Genomic DNA, 27,927 nt, shown 5'->3' on the forward strand with positions numbered 1-27,927 from the left:
GTCTTTGCTGGTGCTTGAGAATTGAATCAATCTATTTGCCAGGAGGAAAGAGAATTTCGGCAGGAAAAGAGAATGTTCACAATGTCAGTGATGAATGAGGAGACAACAGAGTAGGCACACAAAAGAAAGCTGCAGGCCAGCCAGGCGAGGTGACTCACACCTGTAATCCTAGCACTTTGGGAGGTCGAGGCGGGCGGATCACGAGGTCAGGAGATGGAGCCCATCCTGGCTAATACAGTGAAACCCCGTCTCTACTAAAAATACAAAAAAATTAGCCCGGCGTGGTGGTGGGCTCCTGTAGTCCCAGCTACTCAGGAGGCTGAGGCAAGAGAATGGTGTGAACCCGGGAGGCGGCGCTTGCAGTGAGCCGAGATCGCGCCACTGCACTCCAGCCTGGGCGACAGGGGGAGACTCTTTCTCGGAAAAAAAAAAAGAAAGAAAGAAAGAAAGAAAGCAGCAAGCCTGCTGCAGCGCCCTATCTGAAGGCTCGGGGTTCCAGCACTCTAAAGCAGGGTTCAGCAAACCACAGCCCACGGACCACATTTGGCCCTCACCCTGTATCCATAAATAAAGTTTTATTGAAAAGCAATCATGCACATTTATTTGCCTATCACCTGTGGCTGCTTTTGCTCTGCAATGGCGGAGCTGAGTAGTTGCAAGAAAGACCCCATAAATAGAAATAAAAGTGAATAAAATATGTATTGTCTGACCTGTTACACAAAAAGTTTGTTAACCCTGGCTCTAAAGGATCTATTCTATACAAGACAGAACTCTATTATAAGGTACGACTGTAACTGTGTTTTTAAAAAGTTTTCTGGAACCTTGCCACAGTAGATTAATTCCTCAAGGTTATCCCCAACAATGAGAGGCAAGCCAAGTGATTAACTAAGCCACTGACACTGTCCTATGACACAAATTTCTCCTCTATTTCCCCTTCAGTAGCGCCTCACTTTGGAGTCGGCCGATAAGATCATTCCAGACAGGAGTTTTGACACTACAAATGCACTGTCTTCACATCTACGCTGACACCCCACCTTTTACCTGCAGGTGTCTGTGGCTTACAAGTTGGTGCCTCTTACAGACCCTGTAGTTTGGAGCTTATGAAGAGCTGAGAAGGTAGGTTTGGCTGTGACTAGAGAGCAAGGACAACCTCCCCACAGGTCATTTGTTTCTGCAGGCATGGAATCATCTTACAAATCTGGGCTCAGGGTTCATTGCCTCTAAATGTAGAAGCAAAGACTAAATTCAAAAGGCAAGAACTACTTAATGAAAACAGAAGCTCCACTACATATGTGTTTCTTCTACCTACCCCACGGAGTCAGAGAGGTGGTGGATCTAGCAGAGACAGCTCTAGACCAGGGGTCAGAAGACTTGGGTCCTCATCCTGATTCGACCACTAACTAGCTGCATGAACTCAGACAAGTGACCTGTCTGCCCTAGACCAGGCAGGGTTGAACAGTTACCCCTAAAGTCCCTTCTAATGCTAAAATGCTAAGATTGTACCATGCCAGCCTTAGGAGGCTATGCTGTTACTACCAGTGCCTGGCACATAGCAGGCACTATATAAATGTTAATTATCGTTATCATTATGTAAAGGCACAAAGCATGCCTTTAAATGTAAACATGGATTCTTCTCCACTATAACAATGAATGATCTAGAAGCAAATTACAACAACAGGGTGTAACCATAAGCAATGAAGACTGTAACTCCTACTGGTCTTCTTCTCAGCACAAATGAATAAAGTTTTTTTTCCCCCCACATTAGTTGTTGGAGGTGGTTCTTGTATCCAAATCCCAAGCCCTTCCAGAATATCTCCAATTGGAGAACTGGTCATTCAATCAAAGGCTATAGATTGTACTGTGATGTAGATTTTTTTTCTTCCCCATTGAAAATCCCAAGCCAGGAGTGGTGGCTAACACCTATAATCCCAGCACTTTGAGAGGCCTAGGTGGGCAGATCACTTGAGCTCTGGGCAACATAGTGAGACCTCGTCTCTACTAAAAATTCAAAAACAGTTAGCCTGGTGTGGTGATACATGTCTGTAGTCCCAGTTATTCAGGGGGCTGAAGTGGGAGGATCACTTGAGTCTGAGAGGCCGAGGCTGCAGTGAGCCCTGATTGCACCACTGAACTCAACCTGGGTGACAGAAGAAGACCCTGTCTCATAAATTTAAAAAAAAAACAAAAACTCAATGCAGGTTGGGAATGAGAACTGGGATTCAGGACTTTGAAGTTTCCTAATATATTTTGCCTTCTTTCCATGATTATATACAGTGTATAAACCTGGTAGGAGGAGGAAACAGTGGTCTATCAAAATGGTAAATGGCATTCAGTCTTAAGTTTCTAAATGAAGTTAGCAATTACGGGTATAGCCAAAATGTGAGTGCTTGCCATAACCTCTGGGACCTCACCATTTCCAGCTACCAGGATCTGCAACTTTTTGCCTGAGGGTTTTCTCAGAAGCCACAGAAACTGCTCTGCCTATTAGCCTGGGAGTGCCAGGGAATTAACACCTACCTTCCCACAGCCCTCCCCGCAGTGACTGATAGCACTGATATCAATACCCCAGCTTCACCCCTCAGGTGGGGTAACTGAGCTGCTTGTTCTATACCATGTTCTAGAGTTTCTCCCATGAATTTAAGTTCTAATCATCCACATGTAAACTGCTTGATAAGAAAACCTTCATTGACTCCTTGTATCACTTTTCCCTCCCCTTACTTGTTTTGTTTGCACCTTTCAAATAAACTATGTTCATTCAAATCTTTATCTTAAGTTCTGTTTCTGGGAAATCCAAACAAAGACAATGGAGGTGACCTAATTAATTCTAAATTTTTAGCTTGACTAATAATCATTTTCACCTCTACTAATCAGTAAAATAGGAAGTATCTCATACTTCCATACAGCCAAGAAATCAGAAGAGTCTAAAACATATTGAGACCATAAAAATCAGCAAAAAGCTAAACCTAAACAGAGGTGGAAAAGAATCCAAGCTTACAGTGATCTTTCCCTTTAGGTAAAACTCACTAAAGTAATATGAGCTTAGTTTGGGTTCATGATGACTCTCAGGAGATGAAGAATTCTCTTCCCTTTATTTCATATGCGTCCAGAAACCTTTGGATTCTTAGAATTATTTTTCCAGTTAGATTATTTTTATTAGAATAAGTAGAACAATAAAATAACTTTATCTTCTTTAGCAGCTACAGTGTATCAAGCACAGTCAATTTACTGTTGGCCAATCTTACAGAATCTGCAAGTCTTGTGTAGTAAACCCATTTTACTGGGGGAAGGTGGTAAATCCTGTGGAAGGTTAATTTTCTGGCCCCATTTCACCGAGCTAGTAATGATAGAGTCCAGATTCAAATACCTATCATTCTTCTTCCAAATGTCATGCTCAATTTCCCCCTGTGCCACTTCCACAAAAGACATATGGCTATTACCATCAGGCACAAGAGGCACTGAGACTGAGAAGACATAATATGACACATTACTGTAAGTATTATATGATTAGAATTTGCAGATTTAGCAAACAGAAACACAGAATGTCCAGTTAAATGTGAACTTCAGATAAATAATGATTTCTTTTCTCGTATAAATATGTCCCATGCAATATTTTGGATAGCTCTACATTAAAAATTATGTGTTTGATCCAATGATTTTTTAATAAAATTATTTGTTGTTTATCTGAAATTCAAATTCGGCTGGACGTCCTGTATTTTATCTGGCAACACTAGATATGATGCTTAGCTTATCTCTTTATTTAGTTCATACTTTAATCAAAACTTAGCATAATACGTGTAACAGGACTAAGTTTTTAAAAATATTTGTGGTAAGAGAACCTAAGAAGATCTACCCTCATAACAGATTCAGTATAAAATACGATGTTGCTGACTCTAGGCACAAGGTTGTATAAGGGATCTCTAGAACTTATTCGTAGAATTTCTACTGAGTCCTGGATACCACTGCAATCATTTCGCAACACCACACAGCTATCCCTATGTCAGTCTTAATATCCCCTTATCCAAGTGGTCAGATTCGGGCCCAGGGGACTAGTGCATCCTCAAAGATCACGGTTTCTCTTACACTGTGGTTACTGCATGAATTTACAGCAGGCATCCTTCAGCTAGACCAGACCTAATTCTCAGAGAGTTCTGAATGCAAACTAAACACAAATCAAAACCTTATGCTTATGCCTAAGGAGGAAAATATAAATAGGTATATATTACAAAGCAGTAGTACCAAAGGTATCAATTAGGATCCCGGCAGGAAGAGGAATTTACTTAATCAAAGAAAGATTTCAATTAGAAAACTACTTACAGAGGTGTGAGCAGCTTTAAGGAACAACTAGGGACACTGATGCACCCAGAGACCCAGCACCAATAAGGCATTGTTACTACCCAGGGCCAAGAGTGCAACGGGGAGTAATGTCATGGAGTCTGCCAGAGTTGGAAGCCGTGGAGGGCCAGGAGCTGTATGTAGTTGTAGAGAGACATGGCTGTGGGCAGTGAAGCTGTACCAAAGGAGAGGGGAATTGGGGGGAAGGGGGGAAAAGAAACAAATTCTCTCCCCTGCTTTCCTTGGATCTCCTTCAGGTGCCTCCCATTGGCTGAACCCAAAGAAGCCAGGGGGCAAAGGAGTAGGTGACACAGCTGGTGAGGTCAGGCCCCACAGAACACTGAGCAGGGCAGAGAAGAGCTGACAGTAACTGTGGAGTGAAAAGCAGGGCACTCATAGCAAACCCACCAGTATGTGGGTGCACAGCAGAACATGCCAGAAACTCACTATGGGTAAAGATTTGTAGTCATTTATGTCTTCAAACTGGTAGTTTCTTTTGTTGGTAGTTCATATTTTTCCATCATCATTTTGTTATAAAAAAATTCAAGCATACAGAAAAGAAAAATAATTTTCAAGTGAATATGTGTATATGCACCACCTGGTAGAACCTATACTGGCTTTATCGTGTATCTATCCAACAATCTGTCCCTTTCTTCATCATCAGTATATCTTGCTTTATTAGCTTCTTTAAAATTTTTGTTAGTTGAAAGATCAAATTGTGTGTATTTATTGTGTACAACATGATGTTTTAAAGTATGCATACATTGTGGAATGGTTAAATCTAGCTAATCAACAAATGCATTACTTCACATAGTTATCACTTTGTTAGGCCCACTTAACATCTACTCTTACCATTTTTCAATAATACAATATATCATCATTAACTATACTCAGCAAGCTGTACAATAGATTTCTTGAACTTATTCCATCTAACTGTAGTTGCATATCCTTTAGTCAACATTACCCTAACTCCCTTCCCCACTAACCACCCAGCCTCTGGTTACCACCATTCTAATCTCTAGTGCTATGAAATCAACTTTTTTCAACTTTTTTAATCTATGTTGTTGCAAATGACATGATTTCCTTCTTTTTATTATGGCTGAATAATATCTCATTGTGGATATGCACCACATTTTCCTTATCTGTTGATGAACTCTTAGGTTGATGCCATATCTTGGCTAGTGAGACTAGTGCTGCAATAAACATGGGAGTGCAGATATCTCTTCAAGGTACTGATTTCATTTCCTTTTGATGTATGCCCATTAGTGGGATTGTTGGATCATATGGTAGTTCTTCTTTTTTTTTTTTTTTTTTTGAGACGGAGCCTGGCTCTGTTGCCCAGGCTGGAGTGCAGTGGCCGGATCTCAGCTCACTGCAAGCTCCGCCTCACGAGTTCACGCCATTCTCCTGGCTCAGCCTCCCATGTAGCTGGGACTACAGGCGCCCGCCACCTCGCCCGGCTAGTTTTTTGTGTTTTTTTTTTTAGTAGAGACGGGGTTTCACCGTGTTAGCCAGGATGGTCTCAATCTCCTGACCTCGTGATCTGCCCATCTCGGCCCCCCAAAGTGCTGGGATTACATATGGTAGTTCTATTAATTTTTAGATAAATCTCCATACTGCTTTCCATAATGGCTGTTCTAATTTACATTCCTACCAATAGTGTATAAAAATTCTCTTTTCTCCACATCCTCACCAACACTTGTTATCTTTTGCCTTTTTGATAACATCCATTCTAACTGGGGTAAGATGATATCTCATTGTAATTTTGATTTGCATTTCTCTGGTGATTAGTGATATTATTGAGCATTTGTTCATATTCCTGTTGGCCATTTGTATATCTTCTTTTGAGAAATGTCTATTCAGATCTTTTGTCTACTTTTTAATTGTGTTATTTGTTTTCTCACTATTGAATTGTTTTAGTTTCTTATGTATTTTTGATATTAACCCCTTATCAGATATATAGTTTGCAAATATTTTCTCCTATTCTGTAGTTTCTCTCTTCACTCTGTTGAATGATTGTTCCCTTTGACATGCAGAAACTTTTAGTTTGATGGATTCCATATGTCTTTTTCTTTTTGTTGCCTGTGCTTTATCCCAAAAATTATATCCAAAACAGTCATTGACCAGAGGCCAGGCACGGTGGCTCACACCTGTAATCCCAGCACTTTGGGAGGCTGAGCCAGGTGGATCATTTTAGGTCAGAGTTCGAGACCAGCCTGGCCAACATGGTGAAACCCCATCTCTACTAAAAATACAAACATTAGCTGGGTGTGGTGGTACACACCTGTAATCCCAGCTACTTGGGAGGCTGAGGCAGGAAAATTGCTTGAAACAGGAGGCGGAGGTTGCAGTGAGCTGAGTTCATGCCAGTGCACTCCAGCCTGGGTGACAGAAAAAAAAAAAATCATTGACCAGATCAATGTTATAGAGCTCTTTGCCTATGTTTTCTTCTAGTAATTTAATAGTTTTGGGTCTTAGCTTTAAGTCTTTAATCCAGTTTGAGTTGATTTTTGTATATCATGAGAGATAAGGGTTTAATTTCATTCTTCTGCATGTGGATGTCGAATTTTCCTGGCATATTTATTGAATACACTATCCTTTTCCCAAAGAGTGTTCTTACCACTTGTGTCAAAAATCAGCTGGCTATAAATGTGTGGATTTACTTTTGGACTCTCTATTCTGTTCCACTGGTCTATGTGTCTGTTTTTATGCCACTACCAGGCTGTTTTCATTACTATAGCTTTTTAGTGTATTTTGAAGTCAGGTAGTGTGATGCCTCCAGCTTTGTTCTTTTTGTTCAAGATTGCTTTGGTTATTTGGGGCCTTTTGTGGTTCCATACAAATTTTAGGATTTTTTTCTATTTCTATGAAGAATGTCATTGGTATTTTGATAGGGATTGTAGTGAATCTGTAGATTGCTTTGGGTATTATGAACATTTTAACAATATTCTTTCTTCTAATCTGTGCATATTGGATATCTTTCCATTCATTTGTGTCTTCTTCAATTTCTTTCATAAATATTTTATAGTTTTTCAGTGTAGAGATCTGTCACCTCTTTGCTTAAATGTATTCCTCAGTATTTCAATTTTGGTATCTATTATACACAAGATTGTCTTCTTGACTGTTTTTCAGAGAGTTTGTTAGAAATGCTACTGATTTTGCATGTTAATTTTGTATCCAGCAACTTTACTGATTTTTTTTTATCAGTTCTAACAGTTTTTTGGTGGCATCTACAGTCTTCTCTATACATAAGATCATGTCATCTGCAAAGAGGGACAGTTTGACTTCTTCTTTCCAATTTAGAGCATTTTATTTCTTTATCTTGCCTAATCGCTCTGGCTAGAACTTCTAGTACAATGTTGAATAAGAGTAGGGAAAATGAACATCCTTATCTCATTCCAGATCTTAGAAAAAAAGCTTTCAACTTTTCCATGTTCAGTATATTGGCTGTGGGTTTGTCATATACAGCCTCATTATGTTAAGGTACATTCCATCTATACCTAATTTGTTGAGACTTTTTATCGTGAAGGAATGTTGAATTTCATCAAAAGCCTTTCCTGCATTTGTTGAGATGATCATATAGTGTTTGTCCTTCATTCTGTTAATGTGAAGTATCACATTTATTGATTTGTATATGTTGAACCATCCTTGCATCCCTGGGATGAATCCTACTTGATCATGGTGAATGATTTTTTAATACACTGTTGAATTTGGTTTGTTAATTTTTTGTTGAAGATTTCTGTATTCAAGTTTGCTGGGTATATTGGCCTGTAGTTTTCTTTCTTGTTATATCCTTATCTGATTTTTGGTATCAGGGTACTGCTAGCCTTGAAGAATGAGTTTGGAAGTATTCCCTCCTCTTAAATTCTTTTAGAGGTGTTTGAGAAGAATAAGTATTAGTTCTCCTTTAAATGTATGGTAGAATTCACTAGTGACACCATCAGGTCCTGAGTTTTTCTTTGACGGGAGACTTTTGATTACTGATTCAATCTCCTTACTCATTGTTAGTATGCTCAGATTTTCTATTTCTTTATAATTCAGTCTTGATAAGTTGTATGTGTCCAAACATTTATCCATTTCTTCTATATTATCCAATTTGTCGGTGTATAATTATTTATAGTAGTCTCTTGTGATCTTTGTGTTTCTGTGGTATCGCAGTAATACATCCTTTTTCATCCTGATTCTTATTTACTTACTCTTCTCTTTGTTTTCTGTCTAGCTAAAAGTTTGTCAATTCTATTTGTCTTTTTAAAAAACCAACTCTTTGTTTTGTTGATCTTTTTATTGTTTTCCTGGTTTATATTTCATTTATTTCTGATCTGGTCTTTATTATTCTCTTCTACTAATTTTGAGTTTAGTTTATTTTCTTGTTCTTCTAGTTCCTTGAGGTACAATGTTAGGTTATTTAATTGATATCTTTCTTCCTTTTTTATTAGGCATTTATTGCTAAAATATTCCCTCTTAGAATTGCTTTTGCTTTATCCCATAGGCTTTGATATGTTGTAATTCTATTTTCATTTTTCTCAAGAAATTTTTTAATTTATCTGATTGGTTTGGCTCTGCGTCCCTACCCAAAACTCATCTTGCTGCTTCCGTAATTCCCATGTGTTGTGGGAGGGACCCAGTGGGAGATAATTGAATCATGGGGAGAGGTCTTTCCCGTGTTGTTCTCTTGATAGTGAGTAAGTCTCATAAGATCTGATGGTTTTAAAAAGGGGAGTTTCCCTGCACAAGCTCTTTTTGCCTGCCGCCATTCATGTAATACATGACTTGCTCCTCCTTGCCTTCCCCCATGATTATGAGGCTTCCCCAGTCATGTGGAACTGTAAGTTCATTAAATCTTTTTCTTCCTAGTCTCAGGTATGTCTTTATCAGCAGTGAGAAAATGGACTAATAAATTATCTTTTAATTTTTTCATTGACCCATTGGTTGTTCAGGAGCAAGTTGTTTAATTTCCATGTATTTGTGATTTTCCCAATGTTCCTCCTGTTATTGATGTCTAGTTTTATGCCATTGTGGTCTGAAAGATACTTAATATAATTTCAATCCTCTTAAATTTGTTAAGACTTGGTTTGTGGCCTAATATATAATGTATCCTGAAGAATGTTCCATGTGCAGTTGAGAAAAGTGTGTATTCTGCAACTGTTAGATAGAATGTTCTGTATGTGTTTGTTAGGTTCAGTTGGTCTGGAATACAGTTTAAGTCCAGTATTTCTTTGCTGATTTTCTGTCTGCCCATTGATGAAAGTAGGGGATCAATATCCCTTACTATTCATATTGCTGTATTGCAATCTATCTCTCCCTTCAGTTCATATATATTTGCTTTATATATGTATGTACTCTGATCTTGGTTATATATATATTTACAACTGTTATGTCCTCTTGCTGAACTGACTCTTTTATCATTATATACTGACCTTTTTTGTCTCTTTTTATAGTTTTTGACTTAAAGTCTATTTTATCTGATATAAGTATAGTTACTACTGTTTCCTTTTGGTTTCCATTTCCACAGAATATCTTTTTACATCCATTCACTTTCAGCCTACATTTGTCTTTACAAGTGAAGTGAGCCTTTTATAGGCGGTGTATAGATGGGTCTTCTTTTTCAAGCCACTCTATGTCTTCTAATTGGAGAATCTGATCAATTTATATTGAGAGTAATTATTGATAGGTACACACTTATTACCCCTATTTTAAAATTGTTTTCTAGTAGATCTTTTCATTCTTTCTTACCATATTTCTTTCTGGTTAAGCAGTTTTCCCTGGTAGTATTTTTGAATCCTTGTCTTTTGCTTTTAGTGTGTATATTATAGGTTTTGCTCTGTGGTTACCGTGAGCCTTACAGAAAACATCTTATAATTAAAACAGGTTATTTTAAGCTAATAACAAGTTAACTTTCATTGGGGGAAGAAAAAACAAAAACCTCTACACTTTAGCTCCACTCCCCCTCCACATTTTGAATGTTTGATGTCACAGTTTACATTTTTATGTTGCATATCCCTTAACAAATGATTGTAGTTATTATTATTAACCGTTTGTCTTTTAACCTTAATACTAAGGATGTAAGTGATTTATATACCACCATTATAGTATTAGAGTATTCTGAATTTGACTGTGTACTTACTTTTACCATTCAGTTTTATACTTTCAGATTTTTTTTATTACTGATTGGTACCCTTTTCTTTCAGCCTGAGGAACTACCTTTAGCACTTCCTGTAAGACAGGTCTGGTGGTGATAAATTTCCTCAGCTTTTGTTTGTCTGGCAAAGTCTTTATCTATCCTTCATTTTTGAAGGATAGCTTTGTTGGGTACAGTATTCTCAGCTGCCAGTTTTTGTCCTTCAAAACTGAATATATCATCCCACCCTCTCTTGGCCTGTAAGTTTTTTCCGGAGAAGTCTGCTGCTAGGCATATTGGAAATCCCTTATATGTTATTTGCTTCTTTTCTCTTGCTGCTTTCAGGATCCTCTCTTTGTCTTTGATCTTTGACAGTTTGATTGTAATATGTCCTGAGACAGCCTTATTTGTATTTAATCTGATTAGAGACCTTTGGCATTCCTGTAATTTGATATTTATATCTTTATCCACGTTTGAAAAGTTTTCTTCTATTATTTCTTTAAATAAGCTTTCTACCCCTTTGTCTTTCTTCTACTCCCTCTTGAATGCCAATGACTCAAACATTTGCTCTTTTGATGCTATCCCATAAATCCTTTAAGCTTTCTTCATTATTTTTTCATTTTTTCTTTTTAATCCTCACTGTATATTTTCAAATATCTTCAAGTTCACAGATTGTTTCTTCTGTTTAATCAACTTTGCTGTGGATATACTTTTCATTTTGTTCATTGTATTTTTCAGTTACAATATTTGATTTTTTAAAATATTTCTCTATTCAATTTCTCATTCTGGTCATTTATTCTTTTCTTCATTTCATTAACTGTGTCTCCGCATTTTATTGAAGTTCATTGAACTTCCTTAAAACAGCTACTTTGAGTTTTTTGTCAGGACATTCATGGCACTCCATTTCTTCAGGGCTAGTCACTGGCGCCTTATTTTATTCATCTGATGATGTCATGTTTCCCTAATTGTTCTTGATCATTTTGGTCATGTGTCAATGTCTACACATTGATGAAGCAGATACTTATTCCAGTGTTCACAGTCTAGCTTTGTCTAAGAATGTCCTTCAATAGTAAGCCTATCTAGAGATTTTGGGCAGGTTGTCAGGGTGTGGTCCCCAAGACCGTGACTACTGCACACATTGCAGTGCAAGGGGGCCCTCTAAGCCCAAGTCTGTCACAGCTAGCACAGTGCCAAGCTGAAGTCCCATGGCTGCTAAAGCTGTCACAGCATGGGGCTAGAATCTCATGGCTGCTGAGACTGCTGCAGTGCTGAGGTGTAACCCAAAGCCCATGGTCACTGAAGCTAGTACAGCACTGGGGCATGCCCAAAACTTGCAGCTTCTGAGGCCTTCCTGACACTAGGGATTATTTGGAATCCAAAGCCTCTGTAGTTAGCCAGCAGTGATGCAGACCAGAACCTGAGTCCATCTTGCAGGGGCTATGTGTTCCCATCTGGTGTTGGGATAGGTCTAGGGGCCACGTCTGTGGGTATCAGCCTGAAATCAGGCTGCGTAGGACTTTCCAGTGCTGGATTTTACTGTGGTGGGCCCAGTATTGGAGTGCAAAGCAAAGTCCTATGCTTATTTCTCTTTCTTTCTCTCAAGTGTATGGTATGTCTCTCCATGCTGTGCTGCCTATTGCTGGGGAAGCGGTGACATGGGTAATGTATAACTGTCCTTCCTACCTTCTTCAATGTGTCTTTTCTTATTGTTATGCTATAACTAGGTACAGTGATCTCCAACCTGGTTTCTCTAGCTCTTGGGAAGCATTTTCATGTGTGGATAGTTATTCAAATAGATGTTTATGCAGGGGAATGATTGCTGGAGAGTCCTATTCCACCATCTTACACCATCCTCCTCTTCTAAATCTTATTTTTTTAAATGTATTTCAAAGTAAATTTCAGATGTTGGTACACCTATCACTAATACTTCACCAATTCAAAACAATTTACTTAGTTTATTTTTAACTGCTATTGTAATGCAGGTTACTTTTAGATTATACACGACACAGACACACACACATACACACACCGCCGTCTCAAAATGTCAACTGATGAATGTTTCAGTCAATTGGTTGCTTTCAATAGGACTTACTAGGAGCATTCATTTTTATCAGGCATGTTGGTTCTTAAAAAACAAAGAATGAAAAATCCTTTGCAAACACTCTAGCTTTTGGCTGCTTTGCTTTCAAAGGAATACGGAATTGATCTTCATAAAGCAAGCCAGGGTCAGTACAATAAAACTGAAGAAGAATGTTGAAGAACTGGAGTACTGTTTTACTTATGACTTCACAGTCAGATCTCATTATGGTAGATTGGACTAGCTTTATCCCTTCTCCTGCAACTTGGCCTTTTCAATCATACCTCCCATGCCGTTCCCACACAAGCCTCTCTTTCCTTTGGTTTTAAAGACAAATGGGGGAAGGAGAATTGTTGAACATTGGACTATTTTAATCCCTCCCCACCTACTACTTTTCAATGTATGAGTAAACGGTATTGCCTTTGCTTCTTAGCCTCCAAAGACATGATAAAGCAAGTCTGAGGTAGCCCCATGCATTACTTCAAGCTCTACCTGTTCTCTAGGTATTGAAGATGAGATATTTCACAGCACAGACTCAATCAGAGTCTCCTTAAAACCCCACTATTCCAATAGCTTTTGGCAGCATGTAGGTGGGATTTAAATTATATATTGCTTCAGAGTGACTCTCTGGGGCATTCACTTCTCTGAATCATACTGAAATGTGGGTTTTCAAATGTCTGCATATGTTGTGCAAAAATGTTGGCACATGGAAGTGACATTTTTTCTGTATGAAATGAATTCAGAAGCTGGGAGTAGGATCAAATTAATCACACAATGTGAAATCGTACTTTCCCCAAATGAAGCCATTGTTTTCCATTCCATAACTGTCTGTGAAGGGCCAACCATATGTAAGATAATCCATTAGGCAATGAAGAGGATACAAAAGTAGAGAAGCCATGGTGCTTTTCTTGACCAAGTTACATATCTAACAGAAGACATGAGTCAGGTATACAGATAATATAATATAAAGTAGAAAGGGAGAAGAGAGGAATGGCTTCTGGCTGGAAGAGTACACAAAGACTTCATAGAACTGGAGGTAACTGGGACATGCTTTGAAGCTTGTGTCTTCTTGGGTAGAGACAAGAGAAGGACATTCCAAGGGGTCAGATCAACATGTGGACAACATTCGGCATTGGGAAAGTGAAGAGGAGGTCTTTGGAATAGCAAATAATCTATCCTGGTTGGAATACAAGCATGTGTTCAGTGAAAAGACAGGAAAGTGAGTTGGGGCTATATTGTGACAGATTTCAGAGGCCCAGCTTTAGAGTTTGGAAAGCAGTAGTAAGCCAGAAAAGAATATTAAATTCAATAGTGATAGGATTGGAACTTCATTTTGGGAATATTATTCTGGTAGAGTATGGTTGAAGCAAAATGAAGATGGAGAACACATCATAGAAATAGCATCTTTTACATTTATTCTCTTAATATCACAGTAAAAAAGTAGCTAAAGAAATTTTGATATTCTAACTGTAAATAATGTCTTTCAGGGTAGGGAGCCATGCAGCTGATGCCTGAAAAATCTTTCAGGCATTTTTTCCTTTCCTTTCTTCTTGATTTTGTACAAAGAAAAATCTTTCTTTGTACATGATCCTGATCCTTACAAATCAGGATCCTTTCTTCTTGATCCTTTCTTCTTGATTTTGTACAAAGTCCAAAACAAATGTTGGGTGTTTTTATTAAACTCAAAGTTGACTCCAACTCTTTCATCAATATCAGAACTAAACGCCAAAAGTCTTCATTTGAGGAAATAAACTCTAATAATTCATGATATAAAATTAAGGAAATGAAATTATTTTCATTTCCACTTTCGTGGATGCCTAAGCTCAATTATACATTTATGTCAATGTTGTCAATATTAGGGGTTACAATAAATATAGAAAAGTTAACATCTCTACCACTATATAAACTCTATAAACCGCAATGAATCTAATTAATATGCACTAACATTGGAGTGCCCATTATGTACCAAATGTTTAGGTACTTTTGTAGGTATATCTTCTGTCATCATAGTTTCTCATTTGTTTATCACACAAAACCTTTGTAGTACGTATTATGGACCTTAAATTTCAGATGAAATATATAAGGCATAAAGAAACTATTCTGTCTGGAATCAGACAGCAATACATTTTAAAGCTAGAATTCAAACCCAGGTCTGTCTGACTGGAGTCTTACTACAGTTCCTCCAAGGTGAAGGATTGCGTATTATGGGTGTAGGTTGTGGCTAAGCTTGTCAATTACTTAAAAACGACTATCAAATGAATGCCTGTTTATTTTTTTCCAAACTAATGGTTTATTTAACTACATCAATTAGGAATTCCCAGAACATCAAAGAGATGTTTGAGAAACTAACAGAAGCCTTGAGACTGGAATGATAAACCTTGAAATATGACACATTGAAGGTCTAACAAATATCATTTGCTACTAAGGAGGATGGCTAAATTGTGGAGGGATGGAAAGCTTCAGAGCCAGGCTGTGTCATCTGGGTGGTCCTTGAGATCCCAAGAGGGTTTTCCATAGAAGACATCTGAAAAGATTTGGGGGATATCCTCCAGCTGCTACAGCTGCTTCTCAGTTGCAAACAGACCTGCAGTCATCCAGCATTTTGTAAAATAAGCCACTTTCCCCACATACCAACCAGTGAGGAGCATGACTGAAAGCTGTCCCAGGTCACTCTAAAGAGTGTCCCACGACACACATGGAGTCTTTCTACGTGAAGCCTGGATGAGGAGCGTGTCTTCTTGATGAGGTCCCTCCTGGCTGCAGAGCTAGACTCAAGCACATAGCAATAATCACACTCTTATCCATTAGCTGCAGAAACACCTCTGGGTTGATGGGAAGCAACAAAGGCTAGAGGCTGGATGACCTAGGTTCATGTCCTGGCTATTCTTGTTTCCTTTTTGTTAAGTCATCTGCCCTGACTTCCTGGTAGGGCAAGGATTGCAAAGATCAAATGAGATCATTTTTAGAAGTGCTTTGAAAAGTGCACAGTGGTTCAACCAACTGTATCAATTTGTTTTTGTTGAGATCAGCCCACACCATCTTCATCTTCATCAAAGAAGGCTGTGGTGTCTAAAAAAAAGATTTTCTTGTAATTTAAGAAGCAACTCTCACTGAATATTCTACCATGACTAGTCAGTCCTTTTTGTTATGGTACACAAACAGAAGGAGTTTCTAGTAAACTAGGGGTGGGAGGGACTAGCGTTCTAGTTGATATGCCTTAGAAACTCACTCTATTTAATCCACTGGGTAGTGACTTTTTGGCTGTTTTTGTTGTTGTTGCTGTTGAGACAGGGTCTTGCTCCCATTGCCCAGGCTGGAGTGCAGTGACAGGATCATGTAGATCATGTATCACTGCAGCCTCGACTTCCTGAGCTCAGATGATCCTCCCAACTCAGCCTTCTGAGTAGCTGGGACTATAAGTGTGCACATCACCACGACTGGCTAATTTTTTGTATTTTAGTAGAGATGGGGTTTCGCCATGTGGCCCAGGCTGGTCTCAAACTCCTAGGCTCAAGCAATCCACCCACCACTTCAGTCTCCCAAAGTGCTAGGATTACAGGCATGAGACACTGAACCTGGCCAACTTTTTTTAAAAGGGATTAATTTAACCTTTGTAAAATGTGGGAAACATATAGTAACATATAGCACATATGCACTTACCCATATACATATTTTTGAACCTTACTGCAAACTGGCCTAAATCAATTTGACTGCTTGGTTTTTAGATTCCTTTTTAAAATTTGTGGTGGCCTCCAGCAAGTAAAAATAGATGGTAACTATTTGCTTTTGAACCAGGTTGTACACTACAACGAAAGCAAATTCCAAGTCAAATTCTGCCACATATACAAATATCCATGGGCAAGAAGCCACAAAAATTATCATACAACCTGCTGCTGTAAATTTGGTGATGTCTCCTCTTTGTCCTTTCAGGAACTCCAAAGCACTGCATCAGAGACAATCTACCACATCTGGTTATTTTTCTTCCTGTGCACATTACTGAGCCACATTTCCCAGAAACCTTACAGTTGGGTTGGGGCAACATGACCATATTCTGATTTGGCACAGAAAATCTCTAACAAGACTTCTTTTTCTTTACCTCCCACCCTGGAGGTCCATTTTAAAGATGGTGGTGTTATAAGATGGTGGTATTAAAAACAGAATGACTCGAGTCTTCAAGTCACCCTTTCGAGGAAGACAGTTGAGGCGGGCTGCCTAGAAAGAAACATCCACTTTGGACTATAGACTAAGTCCAAAAAATAAATTTTGTGTCAAGCCACCAAGATTTGGATTTGTTACAATAGGTAATGCTAATTACCCTAATTAATACAAGCACCTGCTTGTATCTGCTAAGAGAGATACATCAATATTCTCATGGCAAAATCAGCAAACCATCTTGCTGGGTGGGGCCAGGCAAACGACTACTATTGTGTAAGGGAAACGCAGAAATGAATGGAACTCTAGCTGTATTCAGCCACTCCAAAGTAACTTGATTTCTGGAGTTGTTGGATTCTTACTCTTTGTCCACGTAAAAATAGAGGGACATGAATAATCTTTCTAGTTAATCACATATTTCACCAATAAAAACATTGCATCTAACATAATCTATGCCAATTAACAAACCCTCTAGTGTGACTATCTGATAACATCATTCTAAGTATTTTTGCTGCCACTTTGAACGTCATAATAAAGTTCTTCAAATAATCACTAACCAGTCTGAATTCCTGCCTAAGACAGTGGTGAAGTTCCATATATTTAACCACCGGCATAGCACAATCACCAAGAGATGAAAATAGATGTAAATTCTTATGCCAGAGTGGTACCTTCTAGCCTGGATTACTTCAAGTGTTAACTAAGACCCCCTAGGGTAGAGATTAAAGTAATTCATACAGTCACTGTTTATATTGAAGTATTTTAAAAATAAATCACAGACAATATAACAGGTGCCTAATTCACAGCCATCACCCATTTTATTTATTTCTCTGCTTACTCCAAGAAGTACAAGCAAAGGATCATGGGATCTATTCCTAACGGAAAGATTAGATCAATAAAATTAGCCATCTGTCCGTGGAAGTTTTTAAACTCAGGTTGTATTTAAGTATTATGTTTCCAAGTGCCCAGATGTTACAGAAAAGTGCCTGCTGATACAACTCCTTTTGCACAATGTAAGCCACTAAATGGCTAATATAAACTTATCGCACCAAGAAAAATAAATAGCATTAACATTGCATTAAATCTGATTCGGGATTTTGGTTGCCCTGTCAGCAAACACAAGTGTTAAAATTTAAATTGCTCACGACTTGCAGAGTCAGACAAGAAAGAATTGTCAAGTGTCTTTAGGGGAATAGAGAAGGGGGATACTGGAAATGAGATCAAAGCACTGGGATGTATATCCTTGCTCGGTCTGGTTGGTGAAAGTAATAATAATTACTATGACTATTGTTAGATCATCTTCTGTCCTTAGGTAGCACTTCAGCTCTTTCAAAGCACTAGTCTGCTTTGGATAAGTGGGGCCTTTTTCCAGCTAAGGAAACATCAATAGGAAATGGACTAAGTGAGCCCGGTCTATCTTTCCATGTCCCTAGTAGTGATTCCTGAATTACTCCAGGCAACTTATCAGTGAGCAAAACCTGGACCATTTCTTAGCTCTCTGGCTTTACGGAGACTTCACTGACTCCCAGCAACTTATCAGTTTGGATAATTCTGTTTTAGGAACAGCTGCTGCCCTACCACATCCTGCAAAACCTCCCCCAAGGCAATTACCAGGCAAAAATCATCCTCATTTTCCAAACCAAAAATCAAGGCATGTGGTTGACCAGAGAGTCTTTCTAATTTGTTAATTCATTTGTCTGAAAAATGTTACAATTCAATACACATTACATCACATGTAACCATACCTTAATACCTATGGAAAAGAATAAAAGTACATAAAATCACAAATGTCTGTGTTTATTAGTTTGATGCCTGGAAATTAGAAATTCTTCTAGGTTTTTTTTCTTTGTCCAGATTAAACAATCCCAATTTCTTAAATATTGCCTTCAAATGTCAGTCTTCTAATCCTTTTTAATGCCCTGGTACATTACCATATTGGATCTTCCCTGGAACACTATATGGTAGGGTCTTTCTTTATCCTATTTTTACAGATGAGTAAACTGAGGATTATGGAGCATATATAACTGACCCACTGTCACCATGTAGCTGTAAAGTGTCAGAACTTGAACCCAAATGTGGGTAATATCAAAATATGTGGTCTCACGCAAGCCTTCATGCTCCACCAAGAGAAACCAGCCTTGAAGGCTGAAAGAACAAGCTTGGGATTGGAGGTGAGGGGAGGTAAGGGGGGAAAACGTTGGTTATATAGAGAACAGCGTGGCTTTTTTGTTAACGCCATTGCAAGGTTTCCCTCTTTGACCAGTCAACTTACAGTCTAAGGGCAGGGTTGTTCTGGTTAAACAGAGATGCCCAGAGCAACGTGTTGTCGTCAGGAGTTACAGCTGGGCGTGGTGGTAGGAAGTGGAGACGATCAGCAAAACACAGAATACCTGGTTCGAGGTACCAGGGAGAGGTAGGCAGTAAGGGAGCCCAAACTCTCTTTTGGCATGTCTCAAAGTGTGCATCAAGTCATCTGAGGTTCTTGTTTAAAAAGGCAGGTGCCTGGCATTGCACTCTAAAAATTCACATCCACTTAGTGCAGGAATTACTGCTGAGGGCAGAGACCCGCGCAGAGCCAGCTCTGGAACGTGCGCCCTCTGCTGGCAGAAATTTTGTTTGACTCACCTAAGCCACTCTACGTGAGAACCCCTAAGGGGTTCTGCAAGGAAGCAAAAGTACCCCTGCTCATTTCAGGAGGCTGAAGTTACACCCTGGGGTCCTTCCTTGAAGGGGAGGTCCACAATCAAAGATGGTTTTGGGGAATTTCCTCTAAAAGCTGCCATATCTCCTCACCTTTTCCCTTTTACGATACCTGAAATAGCAGGTGCATCTCTAAGATGTGCAGCTTGACATGTAAAAACAAAGGCAAGGCACACGGGCCTTGAGCAACTCAAAAGATTTTCTGCTGCAATCAAGACATCACATCATTCAGTCAGTTGGGAAACACTACAATCCCATTTGCCAGGGTGTGAGGCATGAGAACACGAGGTAGCCATAGGATAGCCCTGGGCAAGCTGGGGTCCCACCTCAGCCTCAGATGCTAAGTCCCAGTCTTCCAGAAATCTAGCCAAAATTACTAGACCACTTTTGGGCTGCAGTAAGCCATGAACAGATGGACAACTATTCCCCAAAGAATGCTAAGGTTATTAAAGCCCTCGGCTCTGGGTAAGAAAAACAAAAAGCACCCATCAGCTCCTTTCTGGCCAAGCCACTCTTCCCTGAGAAGGAATTCAGAAAAACAAGTCTTGCCTCACATTAAACTACACTTACTCCTGACCTTGACTTCTCTGTCCCTTTACCTCACAGAGAATTAATGGAAAGAAAGAGTGAGACAAACAATGAGAGATGGAGTCAGAGAGAGAGGTGCTTCCTAATGAAGATTAAACACAATGTTGAAACCAATAGGAGGGGAGGCAGGCTGACGGAGTGAAGAATCAGAGGAAAACATGTCTGTCTGCCTGAATTGCTTGGGGCGCTAGGAGTTGGGTGCTGGGGATGCATGTGCTACGTCTCTAGCCCCTAGCTTCTAGTGCCCCATAGGTTTTGTGAGCTAGAGATTTCCCGGAGAAATGAGACAGCCTGAATCAGCACTGCGATATGGAGTACAGTGGACTGGAAAGGGGACAGGAAGGAACACACGGATGAGAGAATCTCCCCCAAATGCCACGCTTTGGGAAGAGGGCTTGGATGAAAGCTATAAGCGAGGAAGTAACCAGTCTCTGGTGAATTCCAGGTAGATCAAAGTGGCATTGGGGAAGAAGACCAGGGTGACCCCTGATCCCTGGCCACCGCCCGTTAGCCATTCAGCCTCACACTAGCAGCAGCAGAATGCCACTAGAGGTGCATGTATCTCTACCAGCAACCAACAAGGTGTATTGCCCACAAGCTAACTCTTCTCTTCCAGCCTTTGCTTTTTGCTTCCTACTTTCCTTACATCTTTATTCTAGTTTGATTATACCACTAGAGAAACGTTGAGAAAGTGGAAAGTAAAAGATGAGAGAGCTGCATCTTGCTAAGGATGACTGTGGACGCCCAGATGCTCCAGGGAAAACCTTAAACTCTGAACTCTGATTTGACCTTCTCCCACTGACCCTGGGACCTCAGGCAAACTGGACAGGCAGGAGAAAAGGCAGGACCTGTGCAGTTCTCCAGCTCCTCTAGTGCCAGAGAGTTAATAAATGTCAGGAGACTTGTCTAAATAAACAAAGAGCAACCCAAGGCTCTAGGCCTGGGAGCACCGGTCTTTAACCCCAGGAACCCTTCCCAGACATGCCACGGCAGTCAGCCCTAAGTCTGACTTCACTGACAGAAGCTTGTAGAGAGACAAAAGATCTATACCCTATCTACTGCATAGAAATGAGGATGTCTTCATGGCGCCAGCCACTGTGGCCTGAGAGCTACAGCAAGGCTTCCAAGCTGGAGATGTCTTTGCCTCTGACGTACCACCTCCTACCACCAAGCATAAGAGTGCTTAGAAAATAAAGCCAAGATATCCATACAAAAGCAAATAAACCTCGACTTATATCTCACACCTCATACAAAATTAACTCAAAATGAATTATAGACCTAAATGTAAAACCTAAAAAACTTCTGCAATAAAACATAGGGAAACATCTTTGCAGCCACGGGTTAAGCTTTCAAAAAAACAGCGTGAGCGATAAATTAGACCTTACCAAAATGTAAATCTTCTGCATTTTGAAAGACACCATTAAGAAAATAAAAAGACAAGCCACATACTAGAAGCTGAGATTCACAAAACACAGATCTTATAAAGGACTTGCATCCAGAATATACAAAAAACACTTAAAACTCAATCATAAGAAAATAAACATCCCAATTTTTTTTTCTTTCTTTTTTTTGAGACAGTCTTCCTTTGTCACCCAGGCTGAAGTGCAGTGGTGCAATCTTGGTGCATGGTAACCTCCGTCTCCGAGGGTAAAGTGATTCTTGTGCCTCAGCCTTCCAAGTAGCTGGGACTACAGGCATGCACCACCAAGCCCGGCTAATTTTTGTATTTTTTGTAGAGCTGGAGTTTCGCCATGTTGGCCAGGCTGGTCTCGAACTCCTGGCTTTAAGTGATCCTCCCACCTTGGCCTTCCAAAGTGCTGGGATTACAAGCATGGGCCACCGAGCCTGGCAAACATCCCAATTTTTAAAAATCAGCCAAAGATTTAAACAAAGATTTCACCAAAGAATAGATGGCAGATAAATAATTTTTTTAAATGTTCAATATAGTCATTAGAGAAATGCAAAGTAAAACTGTGATGACATACTATTACATGCTTTTTATAATAGAATCGCTAAAACAAAACGGAAAAAACAACTCTACCAAGTGTTGTAGAGGATTAGGAGCAGCTAGAACATTCATACATTGTATGAATGTAAGATGGTACAGCCACTTTGGAAAACAGTTTGGTGATTTCTTATCCAGTTCAACATACACCTGCCATGTGATGCAGTGATCCCACTCCTGTTTACCAAGAGAAATGGAAACATATATCTTTCAAAGACTTATATGTGCACGTGTCTAGGAACTATATTCATAATAGCCTAAAACTGAAAACAACTTAAAAGTCCACTAACTAGCAAACGGTTAAACAAACTGGAATTTCAACGCACAACTACTCAACGATAAGAAAGGAACAAACTTCCAATATATGCAAAAATATAGATGCATCTTCTGGATGCAAAATATGACATTCTGGAAGAGGCAAAACTGCAGGGATAGAAGTTAGATCAGTGGTTACCAGGGGCTGGGAGGGAGTCATTTTTCTACAAACAGACACAAGGGAATATGTAAGGATGATGGAAGTGTTCTATATATTTCTATTCCGGTGGTGATTACATTGCTGTGTATGTTTGTTAGGGCTCATCAAACTGTAGACTTATGAAATGTATTGTATATAAATTATACCTCAATACATCTGACTTTAAAATGATAATAAGGACAAGAGTTAGCATTATGCCTGCGGGAATGAAGTGACTTGTTGCATGCTGGTTCGCGCAGTTGTCTGGATTTCCCCCTCCCTTCTTCCTGTCCCACCACAGAAGAACGGCAGTCCTCCTGCACTTTCTGGTGAGACTCAGGTGATGGGACAAGCACTAGGCTAGAGACCACTCAGGAGGATGGGAGGTCTAGGTGCTAGTTTCAGTTCAGCTTCTGATGTTAACTGGGGCAAGTCACTTATTCACTCTCAACCTCACTGCAAAATGAGGATTTTTCACTTCCTTCCAGGCCTATGATTCTAACTTGTAGTCTGAAAAGGAATGAAGGCTATCCAACACGTTGTGTTTCCACACTGTGAAGGTCTGGGGAAAGGACAGGGCCCTAAATCCTCCCATTCTTCGGTGACCCCTTTTTCTACCTTCAGGTACTCTAGTGGGCCCTCTGGCCCTCACAAGCCTTAATCCTCAGGAGTTCAACAAGAGAAGCAAGTGGTTCATCATCACACCATAAAGCCACACCCTGTGATTCGTATAAATGAGGCCAGTAGACAGTAGCTTCCAAAACTTTTTCAGTATCATAAGCATTCTGTTGTGTTAGGAGGCATGGGCATATCCCATTTACAAATGTTTAAGAGCAACACAGGATCCCCACACAAAACAGCAGCCTCCACCTAGCCTCTAGTATCAGACCCACGGGAGCTCCACTCTTCAACCTCCAGGAAAACACTCTACAAGACATGCTACACACCTCTGCAAACACAGTGTTCTGGACTCAGTTTCTGGTCCTGAATATCAGAGCTGAAATTTCCATTCCACAGCTTACTAGTTGTGTGACCTTGAGTGAGATATTTAACCTCTCTAAACCACAATTTCTCCTTCAGAAAAAAAAGGGATAATAATAGTCCCCATCTCCCAGGGCTATTGGGTTGATTAAATAAATCACTATGCATCCAGTTCTTAGAACAGTGTAGCAAGCACTTAGTGTTCATTATTATGATTTAATTTAACTTAATTTGAAAACTGTCATTTCTTGTAAGTCTTGGCAAATGCAGAGGTTTCTGTATTAATGTTCAGTGTCAAAAGATGAGCTATCTTGGGGTGAAGAGAAAGGTTGCTTGTGTTGAACCCAAACTAGACTCAGACTTGAAGCTGCTACTCGGTTTTTTCTCACCAGAGGTAGGTGGGGATGGGGAATTTGCAGGTTGATTTTGAATCCAAGACTTCTCCAACAATGCTGTACTTATCAAAAGTAGACTTAGGAGTATGAGAAGACAGGGAGGGTCATCCAAATAAAACAGAAGCGCTCCAGTATGCCTGCACAGTGGCCACGATACCTTCAAAATACTATATATGATCCAATTTCTGTTGAGGAAACAAGGTACAAAGAAACTCCCATATGGATACTAGCAGGATTTGCTGGTGTCTGGGGAAAATTATAAATTAGCTGGTTGCTGCTCACATCAGAGCCAAGCAGGGCACATTCAGTTTTTTAATCTGGACCAATTTTCTGGATCAAAAACTAGCCTTTCCAAGGGATGTAAATGAGCCCAGGAGGGAAATTTCCCCTGAAGTTTATGAAGTAGCCGTCATTTTAATCTGAGAAGTTTTCCAACCTGAAAGCCAGTGTCTGGATAAAATTATAAAGTAATAAAAATAAAACTCTTCTAGGTTGAACCTAAACACTTCTATCTCAAATTTTATGTAATTAATATGCCAAAGTATTTAAGAGGTGGTGTTTCCACTATCAAAACCCTATCTATGCTTCAAATAAAACCAAAGAGGTCCACATGGCATATACCTGATATGAATATCAGAATGAGACCCTGAATGAATCAGGTAGAAAATCTTTTTAGGAGAAGAACTACAAAAAATAAGAAAGAAAATATGGTGACCCATATGACCAGTTTTATACTACAGGTTTTTATAAAATACTTCTTAAAAATTCCCCTTAAATGGATTAAAATATATCCTTAAAAAAGCATTGCATACAATGTTCATGCTTTAAAACTATAGATATAACTACGCTTTGTTTAAAAATTGTGACAATTAATGGGTTATTTCATGTGAATAAATCTGCAAAATGCAATTGATCGTGATGTGGTTATCTTAAGGAGGAAAGTTAGAAAGAAGCTCTTCACTGAAATCCTTGAAGGTGTGTGTATGTGTGCGTGCAGGAAGAGAAACAGTTTCATGTGATATTACCTTGGACTGAAGCTATTAGCTCCAAAATGAATTGAAGAGCTCATCAGTGGAATGGCTCATAATTTAAATATGGTGTAGATTATGATAACGACCTTAGATTTCAAGGCAGGTAACAAGTGCTGGTAATAAGAGATACAGCGCAAAGACTGAGAGTGTTTCCAGAGCCGAAATGCAACAAGTCATATTTCCAGATAGAGAGTTCCAATGTGAAAATATTTAAGCATCCACATGGGATCCCGCTAAGACGATTTTCTTTGCCCTCTGATAAATGTTCCTAGCTTTGTCTCTTTCTTACAGAAACGTTTGTGAAGACAAACTGCACTTTCTGTGAGGTTTTGCAGACTGCATTCAAATAAAAGTTACATTGTTTTCCATTGTTCATAAGATATAATTAATCCCATAAGACAACCTCCCTTACAAAGTAAGCTAAGACAAAACAGATTTTTCAGAATTCTAAATATGGTCCCGGAAGAAAATAATAAAAATCGTTATTTGGGAAACAGTGTTTAGAAGTTCATTGTTCAGAATGTTCTACTTTGAATAATCTCAAACCATAGGCCAAATCAAAGTAGACCAAAATACAGGAAGACTTTTTACCTATATGCAGCTAGAGGAAATACACGTTATTATGGTTTCAAGTTTTCCCCCAATCCTCAATCCCTTATAACAAGCTGCAACGCACATATCTTTGTTTAAATAGCAGAGCAAAGGCAGGAGTTCAAAACACGGTAAAATTAACCCACTGGGTGCCTCCTTCTGAACAAACGGCCCCAGAGTGGAAAAGGATGCTAAGAGCAGAGTCCACATCCCTGCACAGTGCGTGGGCAGGACCGGAGATGGGCAGAGGGGGCTCTAGGCAGCCCTTAAGACACTTAACAGGAAATGGCTGAGCTCTGGACACTATGAATTCAGTAAGATGTTTGGAGACGCAGGAGGGGCCGGTTTGACTCCTCTGCACGGTTGCCATCCTCTGTAATTGAGACAGCACGATCGCTGTCCCAACTCTCAGCTCTCTGCGGTCAAACCCGGGGACCACCACCTCTACTGTGTCTGGAAAACTGATCATTCTTTTAACAAATAAATATCCCTAGAGCCGCCCGGGCGCGGGGGAGGGCGAGGTTCGCGTCTTTTCTCAGCTCCTGGCAGAGCTGAAGCGAGTTAAGCCGACGCTGGTCGGGAAGAAGGAGGCGGTGCGCTGCCGGCTCTGGGTCCTCGCCCGGGAGCCCAGCAGGGGCGCTCGGGGCGTGGTGGCTCCGGGCGGAGGAGCGCATTACCTGGTTTTCGGATGGCCGCTCGGAGCGACACCGCGCCGGGTCCGAGGCTGGAAGCCAGGAGCAGGAGCCGGAGCAGAACGCCTAGGATTAAATCCATTTTGCCGCCGGCGCCTGCAAAGTTTCACCAAGTCCCGGGCGCACAGAGGAAGGGCGTCTCCGGGGGCGCGTTGGGGACGCAGCCCCCGCGGATCCCCGGGCCAGCGCGAGGAGGTGGGGGGTTTCGGGGTCTGGGCCCAGAACCACGGGGCAGTTCCAGGAGGCAGGACTGCAGCCGGGAGGTCGGCGTGCGGGAGTGAAGCCTGCTGCAAGCTGCAGGGCTTTTCGCGGGGGCGGGGGCGACGAAGGAGGCCGACGGGGAGGGAAGGGCTGGCCGCGGGAAGGAGGGAGGCTCGACCGGCCCGGGGATGAAATTACAATCGAGTGGAATTGAGAGGGGCAGGCCCTGAAACGTTCACTCCTCGCCCACCTCGGAAGCAGACAGGCCGCCCCTCACCCTCTCTAGCGACCCCCAGCGTAGCCCTTCCCGGCTGGTGACCTAGATTGGGGGCCTGGGAGGGACCGTCTTCAACCACTGGAGACGCAAGGCAGGAGTTAGGCGACTGCGGGTCGAGGACCCTCCGCGGTCCTCACCCTGAAATCTTGGGACGCTCCCCACTCCACCCGGGCCCTCCTCCTGCCGCGCCCCTCTAGGTCGCCTCTACCCAGCCTGGCGACTTTTTCTAACACCTCAAAGGTTGCTATAGTTGGTCCAGAGCACTTGGAGGAGCGAGGGGTAGACGAGGGTCTGTGATTTGCAAGTGGGGTGGGGGTGAGAGGAAGAGGGGCGGGGCCGGCCGGGTCTGAGGCGCTAAGAAGATAAATGGGATTTAAGGCGCGCAGATGGAGAGCTGAGGCCAGGCGGCTCAGACGCGGACGCCGGGTGGAGATTAGGGCCCGGAGCGGGGGAGTAGGAGCCCTTACCGGCAGACGAAGGCAACTTGAGACCCTCCTGGGGAGGAGATGAAACTCCAAGTTAAGCCTGGCTTCTCAGGGAGGGACGCGAGCTCGAGTCCTCCGGCACACTGAGAAGAGCACCCAGCGGCGCCCAGATGGGGCTGGGGCTGGGGGCCAGGGCGGAGTCCTGGCCTCTGATCCCGGGATCGGGCTTCCTGGGTTGTCTCCCTGAGAGGAGAAAGACTCTTTCTCTTCCGCTGAATTTGCTGCCCCAGGACTCAGTAAAATGTACCTTTTGCCAGATTTTGCGGTAGTGCCCGGAGAGGGGAAACCTTGGGACCCACGTCCCGTTGCATACTGGCGTTCTGACCTCCAAACCAGCCAGAAGAGAAAACAGATACAATAAATAAACCAAGAGGGAATAAACTTAGAGGCAAACGCGGCCCTCGCCAGTTCCTGGGGAAAGATCAAAGGCCCTAGGAAGTGTCCCGCAGAGGAAATCTGCAGTCTCTAGCGAGAGGACCGCGCCCGCCCCTGCCCCACCTTGCAGCGCTGCCAGGACTCGGTGAGCGTCCTGGTTCTTCACAGTTAGCCTATGTTTGGGAGCGCCAGAGGAAATAATGTTGACTGATATATTCTTCTCCCCTCCCCAGCCCCCCAAACACACACACAGGATTTCTACTCCTCTTTTAAGAATGAAATATCCCCTGGCTGGAGAGTTTGTAATGAGCTCAATCTTGTCAGTTAACAAAGCTGAGTATGTTCCCTTATGTGTTGGCATTTTCAAGTGTGCAACTGTCTGTTCACAAATAAATTCAAAGTCCCCTCCAACTTGAGTATTTAGAAGTCTTAGCTGTGACACCAGAGCTTGTCCTGTTACACAGAACTGGAGCAAA

The 27,927-nt window shown here is 41.1% G+C and overlaps 1 protein-coding gene across 2 annotated transcripts in view; it reads right to left on the reverse strand.

Annotated features, from left to right (window-relative positions):
- The window catches only part of EGFLAM (EGF like, fibronectin type III and laminin G domains), a 199,709-nt gene extending 173,133 nt beyond the window's left edge, over nt 1–26,576 (reverse strand). The window contains exon 1 of one of the 2 annotated variants that reach the window (XM_007961426.3): nt 26,099–26,573. In XM_007961426.3, the coding sequence (XP_007959617.3) occupies nt 26,099–26,195 (97 nt within the window). In that variant the 5' untranslated portion in view covers nt 26,196–26,573. Of the gene's footprint in view, nt 1–26,098 lie in introns of both variants that reach the window. The other variant, XM_007961430.3, reaches the window with a different exon arrangement.
- Nucleotides 26,577–27,927: the final 1,351 nt, after the last annotated feature.

Source organism: Chlorocebus sabaeus, chromosome 4 (genome assembly GCF_047675955.1).
Source record: "Chlorocebus sabaeus isolate Y175 chromosome 4, mChlSab1.0.hap1, whole genome shotgun sequence".
Lineage (NCBI taxonomy): Eukaryota > Metazoa > Chordata > Mammalia > Primates > Cercopithecidae > Chlorocebus > Chlorocebus sabaeus.